This window comes from Phycodurus eques, chromosome 9, assembly GCF_024500275.1.
Source record: "Phycodurus eques isolate BA_2022a chromosome 9, UOR_Pequ_1.1, whole genome shotgun sequence".
NCBI classification, from domain to species: domain Eukaryota; kingdom Metazoa; phylum Chordata; class Actinopteri; order Syngnathiformes; family Syngnathidae; genus Phycodurus; species Phycodurus eques.
The window spans coordinates 5849767-5862532 of NC_084533.1; the positions used below are offsets into that span (position 1 = coordinate 5849767).

The 12766-nt window shown below is 41.1% G+C and overlaps 1 protein-coding gene across 3 annotated transcripts; it reads right to left on the reverse strand.

Moving 5' to 3' along the window:
• Positions 1 to 1582: 1582 nt before the first annotated feature.
• On the reverse strand, positions 1583 to 9052 carry smtnl1 (smoothelin-like 1). Of its 3 annotated transcripts, XM_061686575.1 has the most exons (6): positions 8728 to 9052; positions 3150 to 3697; positions 2954 to 3068; positions 2721 to 2872; positions 2590 to 2640; positions 1583 to 2474 (listed from the first exon to the last, which is right to left on the reverse strand). In XM_061686575.1, the coding sequence occupies exons 1-6, from the start codon at positions 8806 to 8808 to the stop codon at positions 2129 to 2131; spliced, it is 1293 nt and encodes a 430-aa protein (XP_061542559.1). In that variant the 5' UTR covers positions 8809 to 9052; the 3' UTR covers positions 1583 to 2128. The 3 variants fall into 3 exon arrangements, with proteins under 3 accessions (XP_061542559.1, XP_061542560.1, XP_061542561.1); XM_061686576.1 differs by lacking the exon at positions 2590 to 2640; XM_061686577.1 differs by having other exon boundaries at positions 2387 to 2640.
• Between the last annotated feature and the right edge of the window lie 3714 nt (positions 9053 to 12766).

The following is a 12766-nucleotide window of genomic DNA, read 5'->3' on the forward strand; positions in this document are numbered from 1 at the left end:
CGCAGCCACTGGTCGAGTGTTCCTCTCCACACACGCGGGAAATGCGCTGTTTGTACCACTTCCATCATGAAAGCAGTACAGGTACGTTAAAATAAGAACAAAGACACTGCAAAGACATCCTCTCACACACAGCCACGCACACTCACTTCTTATACAGTGCACACCCGTCCTGACAATCATGCCGACATTGACCACATGTTCTCAGCAGGATGACATCATACATTGTACATTTATTCACAAACTTAAACTAAACAGCACGTTATCCACGCTATCCATTTTACTTGACTTGAAATATATGGTTTTTTTTAAATTTTACACATGTTCGATTTCTGTCTGTTATTTAAGTCTGGCTTTGAAGCCAGGATTTTCTTAAAACATAAATAAATAAATAAATAAAGTCATTATGTCCTCATAATTATATTGATAGGCAGTTGATGAACTGTAGTATTAATAAGTGACCAGCAGAGACACCTGCAAGGACATGGTTAGTGATGTGAGTTAAGGGTGAAGTCGAAGAAGAGTGACGAGAAAGTATGGACATGTGATATATGTATGAGGTGTTATCGATGAAAATCAGTCTGACTTTATATGTAACTGACATCCATCCATCCATCCATTTTCTGTACCGCTTATCCTCACTCGGGTCGCGGACGTGCTGCAGCCCATCCCAGGTGACCTTGGGCGAGAGGCGGGGTACACCCTGAACTGGTCGCCAGCCAATCCCAGGGCACACATAGACAAACAACCATTCGCACTCACATTCACAGCGACGGGCAATTTGGAGTCTTCAATCGTGTAACTGACATATTTTCAATAATGTAAGATTGTTTTTGACCTTATTGATTATTCTGACTTGATAACTGATGTTGTTCTTTTGTCGGATTTCTACAAAGCTTTTGACATGCTTCACCATCCCCTTATTCTTGAGTGCCTTGAGAGATTTGGCATTGGAACCTACATTTGTAATGCTATGAACATCTCTACGCTGATGGAAATAGTTCAGTTAAATTAAGTGATGGCACTGTACAAAGATTTTGTTTGGAGAGAGGCATAGGACAAGGTTGTCCAGTAGCTGTTTATTTGTTGCTGCACAGATGTTATGTCACTCTATAAAGACAACTAAATTGAAGGGCATCTCCATTTTTGCCAGAAATATTATCAAAAGAAGGAAGGACGGAAGGAAGGAACAAACTTGTAGGATTTTCACCTGGTCAACACACACACAAACCTACACTTAAGTTGCACGTGAAACCCTCACACTGGGCTTGAAACCCTAATTTGAAACCAATATGGCACGGGGCGAGCTGAAGGTTCCCCACCCCTGTATGAACCACTGTACAAATTTTCATATCTTTAATATTTAATTGATCAAACAACTGTGATTAGAATCCTTCTTTATGGCCATCACTCTATTGTTGATCCATTCTACACCTCTCAAATGCCTCTTTAAATCATTAAAAAATATTAATTGCTGGATTTACTTTCTACGGAGGCCCTAAAGGGACATTGCAAACAAAAAAAGAAAAAGAAAAAAAAAAAAAGAAATGTCTACCTGTGAGTGGTAGCTTATTTACACACACTAGCAAACATGGCTATCTATAGCCTGTACTGCTATATTCGTGTGATGAAAGTTTACATTTATACACACCTTATCTTCTTTTAGTTGGTCGATGACACGATCATGTATATTCCTTGTTTTGAGGAAAGAGAGCAAGTCCTCTTCTGTTGCCACTCTCAGCTGACATGCGCTGGAAGCAAGTTGTAAATAAGCTACCGTACGGCTACCCGAACGCAGGAAGCTACCGCTAGCAGGTAAGTAAGCTTGCACCCACAAGTAGACGTTTCTCATTCAAATGAGAAAGCTTCTCATTATAAGGAGAAAGTTTCTCGTTTGAGAAATGTCCCTTTAGGGTCTCCGTAACTTTCTCAGTATACACAACAATTAGAAATGAAAGTTTGCTACTTCATGTGCACGAAAACAAAAGCAGCTTTTACAAAAATATACATGACACAGCTGACATAAGAGCATGTCAAAAACACCAACTAAGACTATTCTCAATTCAGTGCTCCAATGATATATATATATATATATATATATATATATATATATTGGGGGGTCATTTCTTTCCTAGGACTCTGCCTCCACAAAAACTCTTCCATCTCCCTCCGTTTCGCAGCTCTTTGGGGTCTCTTCTTCCTTTCCAGTTGCTTCTGAGCTGTCGCTACCTTTCTCCTCCTGGCCACGTATCAGTGGCCCGCTCTGAGCAGGCTCGGCCTCATCCTTGTCCGCTGACAGCTCTTTAGCGGCATCCTCATCCTTCTTATTGCCCTCTTTGGCCTTCTCCTCTTTCTCAAGTTTGGAGAGACTGTGACACAAGGACTGGACATAGGTGAACACACACATGGGGTCCGGGTTGTTGCCCATCATGAGCATGTCAGACACTTCCAGCAGTGGCCAGCAGTCGGCCAGTGACCTGGAGGGAAGTGCGCCGGGTTCATATGGGGAGGGAAGAACAACAGTGGGAGAGAAATCAATTATAGATAATGATAGATAATGGGTGTTGTGGATGGATGGATGTTGAGGAATACGTAGATGATAGATGGCAGGATGGATACTGTAGATATCTGGATGGATGAAAGCTAGATGGACAGATTGATAGATGAGGGATGTGATTGGCGGACAGACAGATGAACAGACAGACAGACATGGATGCACATACTCTGCAGTTTGGAAGGCCAGTGTGAAGTTCTTTTCCCTTTCAGTGCCTTTTAAGGTGCTGTAGTCGAAAGCCTCGGGGAAGAAGCGATGGATCAACGCACAGAAAGCCATCCCGTCACACCAAGACGAGGAGAAGTTTTCTATGTTGACGCCCTGAAAGGATCAAGAGAAGGACTTGGTGTCTTGAGGCAACTAAATAAATTAATAATGCTGAATCGTGGTTTGACAACATACCTGATAGTGTTGAGTTTTGCTGCGGCACCACTGCAGCATCCTCTGTTTGATGGAGGCCCCTGTGGCCGAAGCAGTGGATGACTTTTGAATTTTGAAGTTGCGTGGGATCGGCGTCCTAGACCGGCCATAGATAGATAGATAGATAGATAGATGGATAGAGAGATAGATAAATAGTCTCTCGTGTTTAGTGACTCACTCTGGTGCACCCTGTTGGAACTTGGCGATGATGTCGCTCTTTTTAGATGCTCGGGCAGAGCGAGCCGAGGGCCTCGGACGGGATGGAGCGTGAGGTGTTGCTCTTGGGTTTCTTTTGGCCTTCCCTTGTTTTTCTCCCTCTTTTACCGCTTCTTTATCTTTCATTTGATCTTTAACTTGTTTTTTCTCCTCCTCCACCTTTTTAGGGTTTTTATCAACACTTTTGTTTTCACTTACCTTTTCTTCAACTATATCTTTGCTCTCACCCTTCACCACACCTAGATCTCCATTTTTGAGCTCTTCCCTATCTTCCCCCTTCTCTTTCTCTTCAGGATCCTTCTGGTGGTCTTGTTCATTGCCTTCTATGTCACATTCAGCTGACTTTGAAGCAGTTGTCCGGAGTGGGTGTGTGTCCGCAGCCTCCTCACTCCTCACTTGTGGCGGTGGATCCTTCCCCACCTCAGCCGTTAGCCCCTGACCTTCAGCCGCGCATGCCTCTGGAGTCCCGCCTTCTGGGTCGTTACTGTGCACAAGCTGCCGTTCATCTGTCTGCAGGGCAATCAGCACAAAACTGACTAAATCCACACTGTCAGTGAACATTCATTCCACTGGCGGATTGTTTGCATTCATATTTTTGTACAACAGGTTAGGGGAGACCAGGGATAAATTATAACATTTTTTACATTTCTGTCTCTAACTTCGAGCTCCTTTAACCAAGGGTGTTCAAACTGCTACCCAAACTAGCTTCAAGTGTCAGCTAATAAATGGCATTTAAAATGTCAGTGTAACACAAACAGAGCTTGCATGGCTTAATCTAAAAAAACAAGGAGTGAAACGTTACAATTGACCCCATACCTTGGGTCAGTTGTAACATACCTTGCGATGAAACGTAACAATGAAATAAAGGCCAAGACAATGATTAAACATACTGAAAGCTTTTTGTTCAAAACCTTTCAACAAAATTGCTGTGGTTCTGCAGAATGCAGGAACTTAAACTACACTAACATCTGAACATGTGTAACAATAACATTGTACAAAAAGTGCCACTGTGCACTGGCTTAAACCATCAAACATTTTTGAGGAAAGCTTATTCTCCATTTCACCATCTAAGACCTCATCTTTTGCTCTACTTCCAATGCCATCTTGACAGTCAGTAATTATTGCTCTTTTTTTAAAGGGAGTTTCTGTTGTCTGCCTTTTGGTTCAGCTGGGCTGAAGTTCAGCCATGTCAGTATAGACACTGTGGCTTTTGAGTGGCTGGAGAAATGGCTTGGTTGCTAGCTAGAGTAGAAGCTTGGGTGGTTGTTGAAACAGCAGCTTGGTTGGTAGTTGGAGCAGAAGTTCACTTGCTGGTTGGCGCACGGGCTTGGTTGGTAGCTGGGCAGAGGCTTGGTAAGTAGTTGGAGCAGAAGCTTGGTTGGTAGTTGGAGCATAAGCTTGGATGGTAGCTGGGGAAGAGGCTTGGTCAGTAGTTAGAAGAGAAGCTGTGTCAGTAGCTGAGGTTGTGGCCTGAAGAACTGGACCTGGACAATCTGTTACTTGTGAATGTGCAAACTCACATTCCTCAAATGTGGCTGGATTCCGTGGACAATTGTTTTTTAATATAAAAATCTACACTGAACAAAAATATAAACGCAACACTTTTGTTTTTGCTCCCATTTTTCATGAGCTGGACTCCCAAGATCTAAAACCTTTTTCTACATACTCAAAAGGTAATTTCCCTCCAATATTGGTCACAAATCTGTCTAAATCTGTGTTAGTGAGCATTTCTCCTTTGTCGAGATAATCCATCCCACCTCACAGGTGTGGCATATCAAGATGCTGATTAGACAGCATAAGTGTGCCTTAGGCTGGCCACAATAAAAGGCCACTCTGAAATGTGCAGTTTTAATCACACAGCACAATGCCACAGATGTCACAAGTTCTGAGGGAGCATGCAATTGTCATGCTGACTGCAGGAATGTCCACCAGAGCTGTTGCCCGTGAATTGAATGTTCATCTCCAAAGGCGTTTCAGACAATTTGGCAGTACATCCAACTGGCCTCCCAACCCAACCGCAGACCACGTGTAACCACACCAGCCGTGGACCTCGACATCCAGCATGTTCACCTCCAAGATCGTCTGAGATAGCTGCTGCAACAATCGGTTTGCGTAACCAAAGAATGTCATAGACCATCTCAGAGAAGCTCATCTGCATGCTCGTCATCCTCATCGGGGTCTCAACCTGACTGCAGTCTTTTTTCTTCACTGACCAGCAAGCGTTTTCAGAATCTACAGATCTGCTCCCGCGCCGTTATCAGACTTTTGCTCACCTTCCCTATTTGAGTACTCAGCTGAAATGACTCTTTTACAGTGTGTTAAATGAACCCACATAAATGTTAATGGGTGAAATAACATAATTGTGGAACCTCTCTCCACTGCCATCGAGGCTGCCACAACTGCTCTGACACAATGCGGTAATGCACACGTCACGCTGTCCAATTTAGTCGAAAAATAAGCTATTGGTCTTAGAATTGTTATTGCACAGGTGTGCTATTACATGACCTCCGTACTTACGCAACAATACGGTGATAAGCTGTCTAATCAGCATCTTGATATGCCACACCCGTGAGGTGGGATGGATTATCTCGACAAAGGAGAAATGCTCACTAACACAGATTTAGACACAGATTTGTGAACAATATTTGAGGGAAATGTGTATGTAGAAAAAGTTTTAGATCTTTGAGTCCTGCTCACGAAAAATGGGAGCACGAAAAAAAAGTGTTTTGTTGATATTTTTATTCAGTGTGATTTGTACTCATGCATTTAAGTCAAATTTAGCTTGTGGTAAGTTGCAACATTTTATCAAAATTTTTCAATGCTACAATTCTCCATTCATCCATCCATTTTCTGAGCCGCTTCTCCTCACTCCGGTCGCGGGCGTGCTGAAGCATATCCCAGCTATCGTCGGGCAGGAGGCGGGGTACACCCCGAACTGGTTGCCAGCCAATTGCAGGGTACATACAAACAAACAACCATTCGCACTCACATTCACATCTACGGGCAATTTAGAGTTGTCAATTAACCTAGCATTTTTTTTTTTTTTGGGACTGCAGGAGGAAACCGGAGTGCCCGGAGAAAACCCACGCAGGCGCATGGAGAACATGCAAACTCCACACAAGCGGGGCCGGGGATTGAACCCAGGACCTCAGAACTGTGAGGCAGACGCTTTAACCAGTCGCCCACTGTGCCGCCTGTTACACCTCTCCCTGAGAGCAATAGCAATGAGCTAGCTTGGCTTCCAGCTAACAGCTAAAATATTACCACAAACAGTCTAAATGCAATACAGCTTTGTAATTTGACTTTGTAATTACAAAAAGAATTTAAACAAATAAATAAATAAATAATACAATTTTAAAAATCTTACCTCAAAAATTATGTTTCCGCTCACAAATTTTGCTGTGTCTGCTTTATGACAAAATATCTTCACATGTATACTGAGGATTAAACTAAGCATGTGCAGGGTGAATCAAGTGATGTCTAACTTGACTGATAGGAGCAATTGCAAGTCTTGCAACTGGCATGTGTTACAATCATCCCTGGTCTCCCCAAATTGTAATGCAAAATGTGCCGTGGCTTAATAAAGGTTAGGAAACACTCCAGTGGTGGGCTCCTCGTTGGTGCCATTAACATGTGAGAAGGAGGGGTAAAGATATTCGTTATGTTGGCACTCAAGATTATAGTTGAAAGTAAGCGCTGCTAATATTAGTCAACACACTCTCCCCTGGAGAAATGACAGCCCTCGACAAGTAGTCATGCAACGTGAGATAGGAAACAAAAACACCACTCTGGGATTTGGGGAGCATCTCGATTTAGACATTTTACATCAGGACTGTCAGAGTTCACTCTTTGGAAGATTTTGACAAATGAAATCCAAATAACTGCACAATAATGAGCCTTAATATTTTAGATCCATTTTGTGCATCTGATTCATCTTATTGTTTTGTTTTTATCTAACAAAAAGGAAGTACATTTCAGTTGAGTGGTGTTTTTATTTGACTTTCAGATTATTAAAAAAAAATTGTGCATTTGTTTCTGTTTTAGCATACTAATAATCAAAATCCCAACTGCGGGCAAACGCTGAAAAGTAATTGCTATTTATGCTCTTGCAGCATATTTGTTGCTTTCATTTTAGAGTACAGTATTGCTGGTATTTAAACGGGATCATCCATATTACTTAACTGAAAAGATTTCTGAATACGAGGCTCATGCAATATGAGCATTTAAAGTATTTGAATTTTTAAAACATGGAACTTCCAAAACAAATGATGTCTTAAAAAAAATAATTTGAAGACTATTTTACTGTATGTACATCTTTTATATCACATCTCATCTTTTATTCAAATCTTTTTATCTTTTTATCAATCTTTTACCTTTCAAACCGCACGTTCCAATTTGCTGGAGTCATTATGTGGTCATACTTCATAATGCCACAGCGTTAGACGTTGCTCATACTTTACAAAGTAGAAAAAAACCCACACAAAATTGTGCGTTACCATTTTGTAACACAACTACTACTTCTAAAGTATAGAGCAATGGTTCGCATACTGTACTTTTAACACCAAATATCACTTTAAAAATACATAGCTCTCTTAGTATCACCATCAAGCTCAACATTAAAAATATATTAGCGTAGTAGGGTTTAGCAAAAACAAGACTGAGATTCTATTCAGAGAAAAAGTATTTTTAATATTATTGTAAGCCACTGTAACATTATGCACAGTTTGAACAGTAACACTCCGCTTAGAGGAAATAAAAAAAAAATGCACTTAAATAATGATTCAGTGAAAATGTCTTGCACATCAAAGTTAAATAAAACAGTTATTAAAGATTAAATGCAAATATGTTGAAGTTTAACGTTAAATACAACTGAACTGTACTGAGGCAGTGATTCTTTTGTGTACCTCGAGTGTAGGGGTGTCAAACTCATTTTTGTCACGTGCCACATCGCAGTTATGGTTCCACTCGGAGGGCCGTTATGGCTGCAAACCCATATGATTGTATGATTGCCTCATATTATTACATATACACAAATTAATGGATAATTACTTTTGAAATCAAAAGCCAGTAAAAACTGTTTGTTCAACTACAGTATGAATCAATTTTATTTTAAAAGTGAGGTTGGAAACAAAAACAAATGCCTGCAATATCTCAATCTTTTTAAAAGTGAAGCCAATTTTGAATTTTGGTATTTTAGCAAGAAACACAAAGTCGATGCACACTCTCGCGGGCCACATAAAATGACGTGGCGGGCCGGATCTGGCCCCCGGGCCACCAGTTTGACTTGCTCGAGTGGGAGCAAGGGTGAGTACCACAATTTAAGCATCACTGGTAGGAAAACAAAACTGGGTTGCAACATTGAATTGTTGCAGTGTAGACCCTCGTTTCTTGGTGTTTGAGGAATTTTATGCTTTTTGAGACGTATAACAAAAGGTCGCGCAGCCTCAAATGTCAGTGTTAGCTTCATGCGGTCCTGTCAAGTGAGTTTAAGGCATTTAAATGAACATTTATCTTTACTGATTGTACAGAAACATATATACCTGCTTGCTGTCGCTTGAGTCAGCCTGGCTTGTCCCCTCTGAAGACTCCGGTGTCTCCTGGTTCACTGCGTCTCTATCCATGACAACAGGAGTTAAATCCGATTTTTCAACAAGCCTGTTCAATGCAGTTCTGCACTCTCGTCCTCACTCTGTTGTCTCTCTGATCCATTCACCCGACACGCTCTCCTTCTGCTTTGAGAGGACGCCTTTGCTTCTTTATCTGACCTTTTTAATAACACGTCCCCAAAATAGCATCTTAGTGACAGATGCACAGTCCAAAGTGGCAGGGCAGCTGCATCTGCTGTGGAAACCGCGGCAGTACACATTACACACGCACAAACACACAGCTATTTCCCTTTTGACTGTAAGGGGGTGAGTGGGAATTTGGCTCCCGCAAATAAATATCCAATCTGAAATATATTTTAAGTGGTGAACAACCGAATTCAGTTTTGCTCCCGCTGCCTTTTTAAAAACATTGTTTTAGCGTGCATGCATGCTACCGTATGTTTTAAGCTTGCGTATGTTTTACCATGCCTGCGCCCAATAACGTAGTGCACCTTATCTATGTGTCAAATACAGAAATAGACCCCGTAACTGAGAGTGCGCCTTTTAACACGGTACGCCCTATGGTCGGGAAAATATGGTATGTCAAAAACACACAAGGAATTTGTCTCCGGTAGTTGGAGCCGCTCTAGTACGATAACAGTCAATCTATTGACAGAGAATACTTTTGAGACATAAAGACATAAAAAACACAGTCACTGAGTGATAAAGGGTTCCCAGTAATGTGGTAATATTTATTCTGTCATGTATGTTTCAACAAATTACGGAGTGTTTGTTCATTCTCGACTCTTAATTTTGAGTGCCAAATAACACCACACATCACCTGATCGCCATCTGCAAATTCTGTTCGGCCCTAGATCATTGAATAAACCTGGGCCCTAAGCAAACGCTTTCCATAATTACTTTAAGTTCATCATTATTACATTGTATCTTTCTGTGTTTAGCCTTTCCAATGTTACTAGCCTTTTAAAAATAGGAACGTTTGAAACTCTGATTCAACAAAAAAGGTCACACTTGAAATCTCAACCCACATTGGTCTTTGTATTTAGACATTGGCCAGAAATTGGTGCATTTTTACCGGTTTTAAAGATTCATAACTTTCTTAATATTCCTCAGAGGAAAACGATACTTATATCAAGATATGTCTGGTAATGCTGGTCTCATGTATATCAATTAAAATTTGACACATAGCGACTTTGATTTTGTTTAATATTATTGTAATCAACTATGGTATGTTAAATATTACCCACTGGGCAGGTTAGTTGTTATGCTGCCACCTTTGACCGGTAAGAGACTGACAACATACTGCACAGAACCACGATGTAGAGAATGTAAACCTTATTGAACGCAGCAAGTTCGAGGAACGAAGCGAAAATACAGAGGACAACCTTTAACGCTTCCCTTATGAGCTACCGGCAAATCAGCTGCCCTCTGTCACAATACATCAAATGACCCAGTATAGGCATACAGAATGCACTCCAGCCTTCAGCATGTAGGGGTCCACACTAACCCCCCCCCCCCCAGAGCGACATGCACGACACGTCAATTAACCTGAGGTAGACACGCTTATGGCATACTTAATTTGACCCTGTGGATTTAGGTGATTACCTGGGAGGACCGAACCCACTTTTTGCCTAACAGCTACGCTCCTCCCCGGTCGGGTCCCACAAATCAGCTGCAATTACTATATCCTATATTAAAATAACTAAAATAGTTCATATAACTGAAAAATACACACAGACAATAAAAAAAACAATACATGGAACATGAACTATGGTTGTGCTAAAATGAAGTGTCCACTTCACTTGCCGATTGGCCAAGAAACCTCCCCCGGGGTTTGACTTGTAGCGCTGGTGCGGCAGTCGCCGGACATTTAGTGGACATTTAGGAACGTGTTGCAGCCATAAAATTCTAAGTTAATGATTATTTGCTAAAAACAATCAAGTATATCAGTTTGAACATTAAATATCGTGTCTTTGTCGTGTATTCAATTACATATAGGTCAAACATGATTTGCAAATCATTGTATTCTGTTTTTATTTATGTTTTACACAACGTCGCAACTTCATTGGAATTGGGGTTGTATTTAACACGTCACCATTTTTCTCACTAATTATACTTACAAAGGTGCTATTGACCTGAAAATTTAACCAGATGTTGGAAACAACCCAAGTAATCCATGCTTACAAAGAATGTGGAACAAATAAAATCAGAAATTAAGTTGTGTGTAAAAATGTGAAATGACACAGGGAAAAAGTAATGAACACATGAAGGAAGGGAGGTGCAAAAAGGCATGGAAACCCAAGACAACACCTAAAATCTATCAATAACCAAACGGCTTTAAAAAATAACTGGAATTAGCAGGTACTGTTGTCACAAGGAAAACAATGAGTAATGCATTCTGCCGCCATGGCCTGTATGCACGCTCACCATGCAAGACCCCATTGCTGAAGAAAAATGCATGTCAAAGGTCAAAGGCATGTCAAAAATCTGCTGCGATCTACGAGGATGATGAAAATGAAACGAGGGTGGACGTTACAGCAGGATCATGATCCAAAACATACTGCGAAGGAAACTCTCACTTGGTTTAAAAAATAATAAATAAAGCTGCTAGAATGGCCCAGCAGATGACGTGACTTGAATCCTATCGAAAATCTGAAACTGAAACTCAAGGTCCATAAAAGAAGCCCACGGAACCTTCAAGATTTGAAGACTGCTTGTGTGGAGGAATGGGCCAAAATCACACCAGAGCAATGCATGCGACTAGTTTTTCCATACAGGAGGCATCTTGAAGTTGTTGTTGCGAACAAAGGCTTTTGTAGAAAGTATTAAATAAATACTGGTTGGTGTGTTCAATACTTTTCCCCTGTGTCATTTCATATTATTACACACAACTTAATTTACTTAACTTTGTCAACTGTGTTGCTTGTAATGATACCGTAACAGCATACTAGATCCAGGATGTGTCCTTTGTCGTGAATGTTAGGAGACAGTGAAGACTGATGGGGCAGACGGGCAGCAAAGTCAGTTAAAGTTGTGTTTCGGTGGCCGGTAACAGCAATAATAGGTGAGCGATGTCCAGGTGATGGTGGAGCGTCAATAGCAGCGGAAAGGACAGCCGAAAGTGGAGTTGCACAAGGATGAGTGCCCGTCGCATGCATGAAGACGATCAAAACCAGCAAGCTCCACACTTGTGCTATGGTAGTTAACGCAACAAAAAAACTCTGGGATGAAAGCGAAGGAGCGAAGACTGATGTCTTCCAGCAGGCTCCTAGGACCGACAGGTCAGGGCTTCCATGTATGGACCGGTAAGTCGCGCTTAAAATCAAATGTCATTGTGCAATAAAAGATTAAAACGAGTCTAAAACATGAATACAAACTAAAAGAAATCTTAAAAGAAGTCGGTGAGCAGCGGCAGCAGAGCACGCCAGTTTGACATTCTTGACGAAATGCCACTACCCGGCATCTTTGAAGAACTGCAACTACCAAGCCTCCTTGACAAACCGCCACTACTTATTAAATGCATTGACACATCCCAAGACAAAAAAAAAATGATATCCGAACAAAAAAAACAAAAAAATTACAGTATTGAATTAACCTACCTACTTCAATTAACCTACCTAACCTATATTGAATATTTTATCTTGGCTAGCACTTTTTTTCTGAAGAAGTGACCTGTAAGAGCATTCATGCCAAACGCCATGCTTGTATCACAATTTGCAAGCTGGTTTGCCTGATCTGCTCTCCTAATGACAAAACAGTGATGCCAGTTTGTTCCAGTCCCATCGAACATCACAAAGGTTTACTGCACATTATTGGCTAACATTAGGAAAATAGCAGAACTGCTAACAAGCTGGGACAAAACAATATACAGCTGTTTGAATTTGTTTACAGAAACGGGTATATGCCATTATTAGCCATATTGCAAGAAGTAAGCCCGCTGCTGCCAATGATCATTTCTCCTATTAGCAAAATA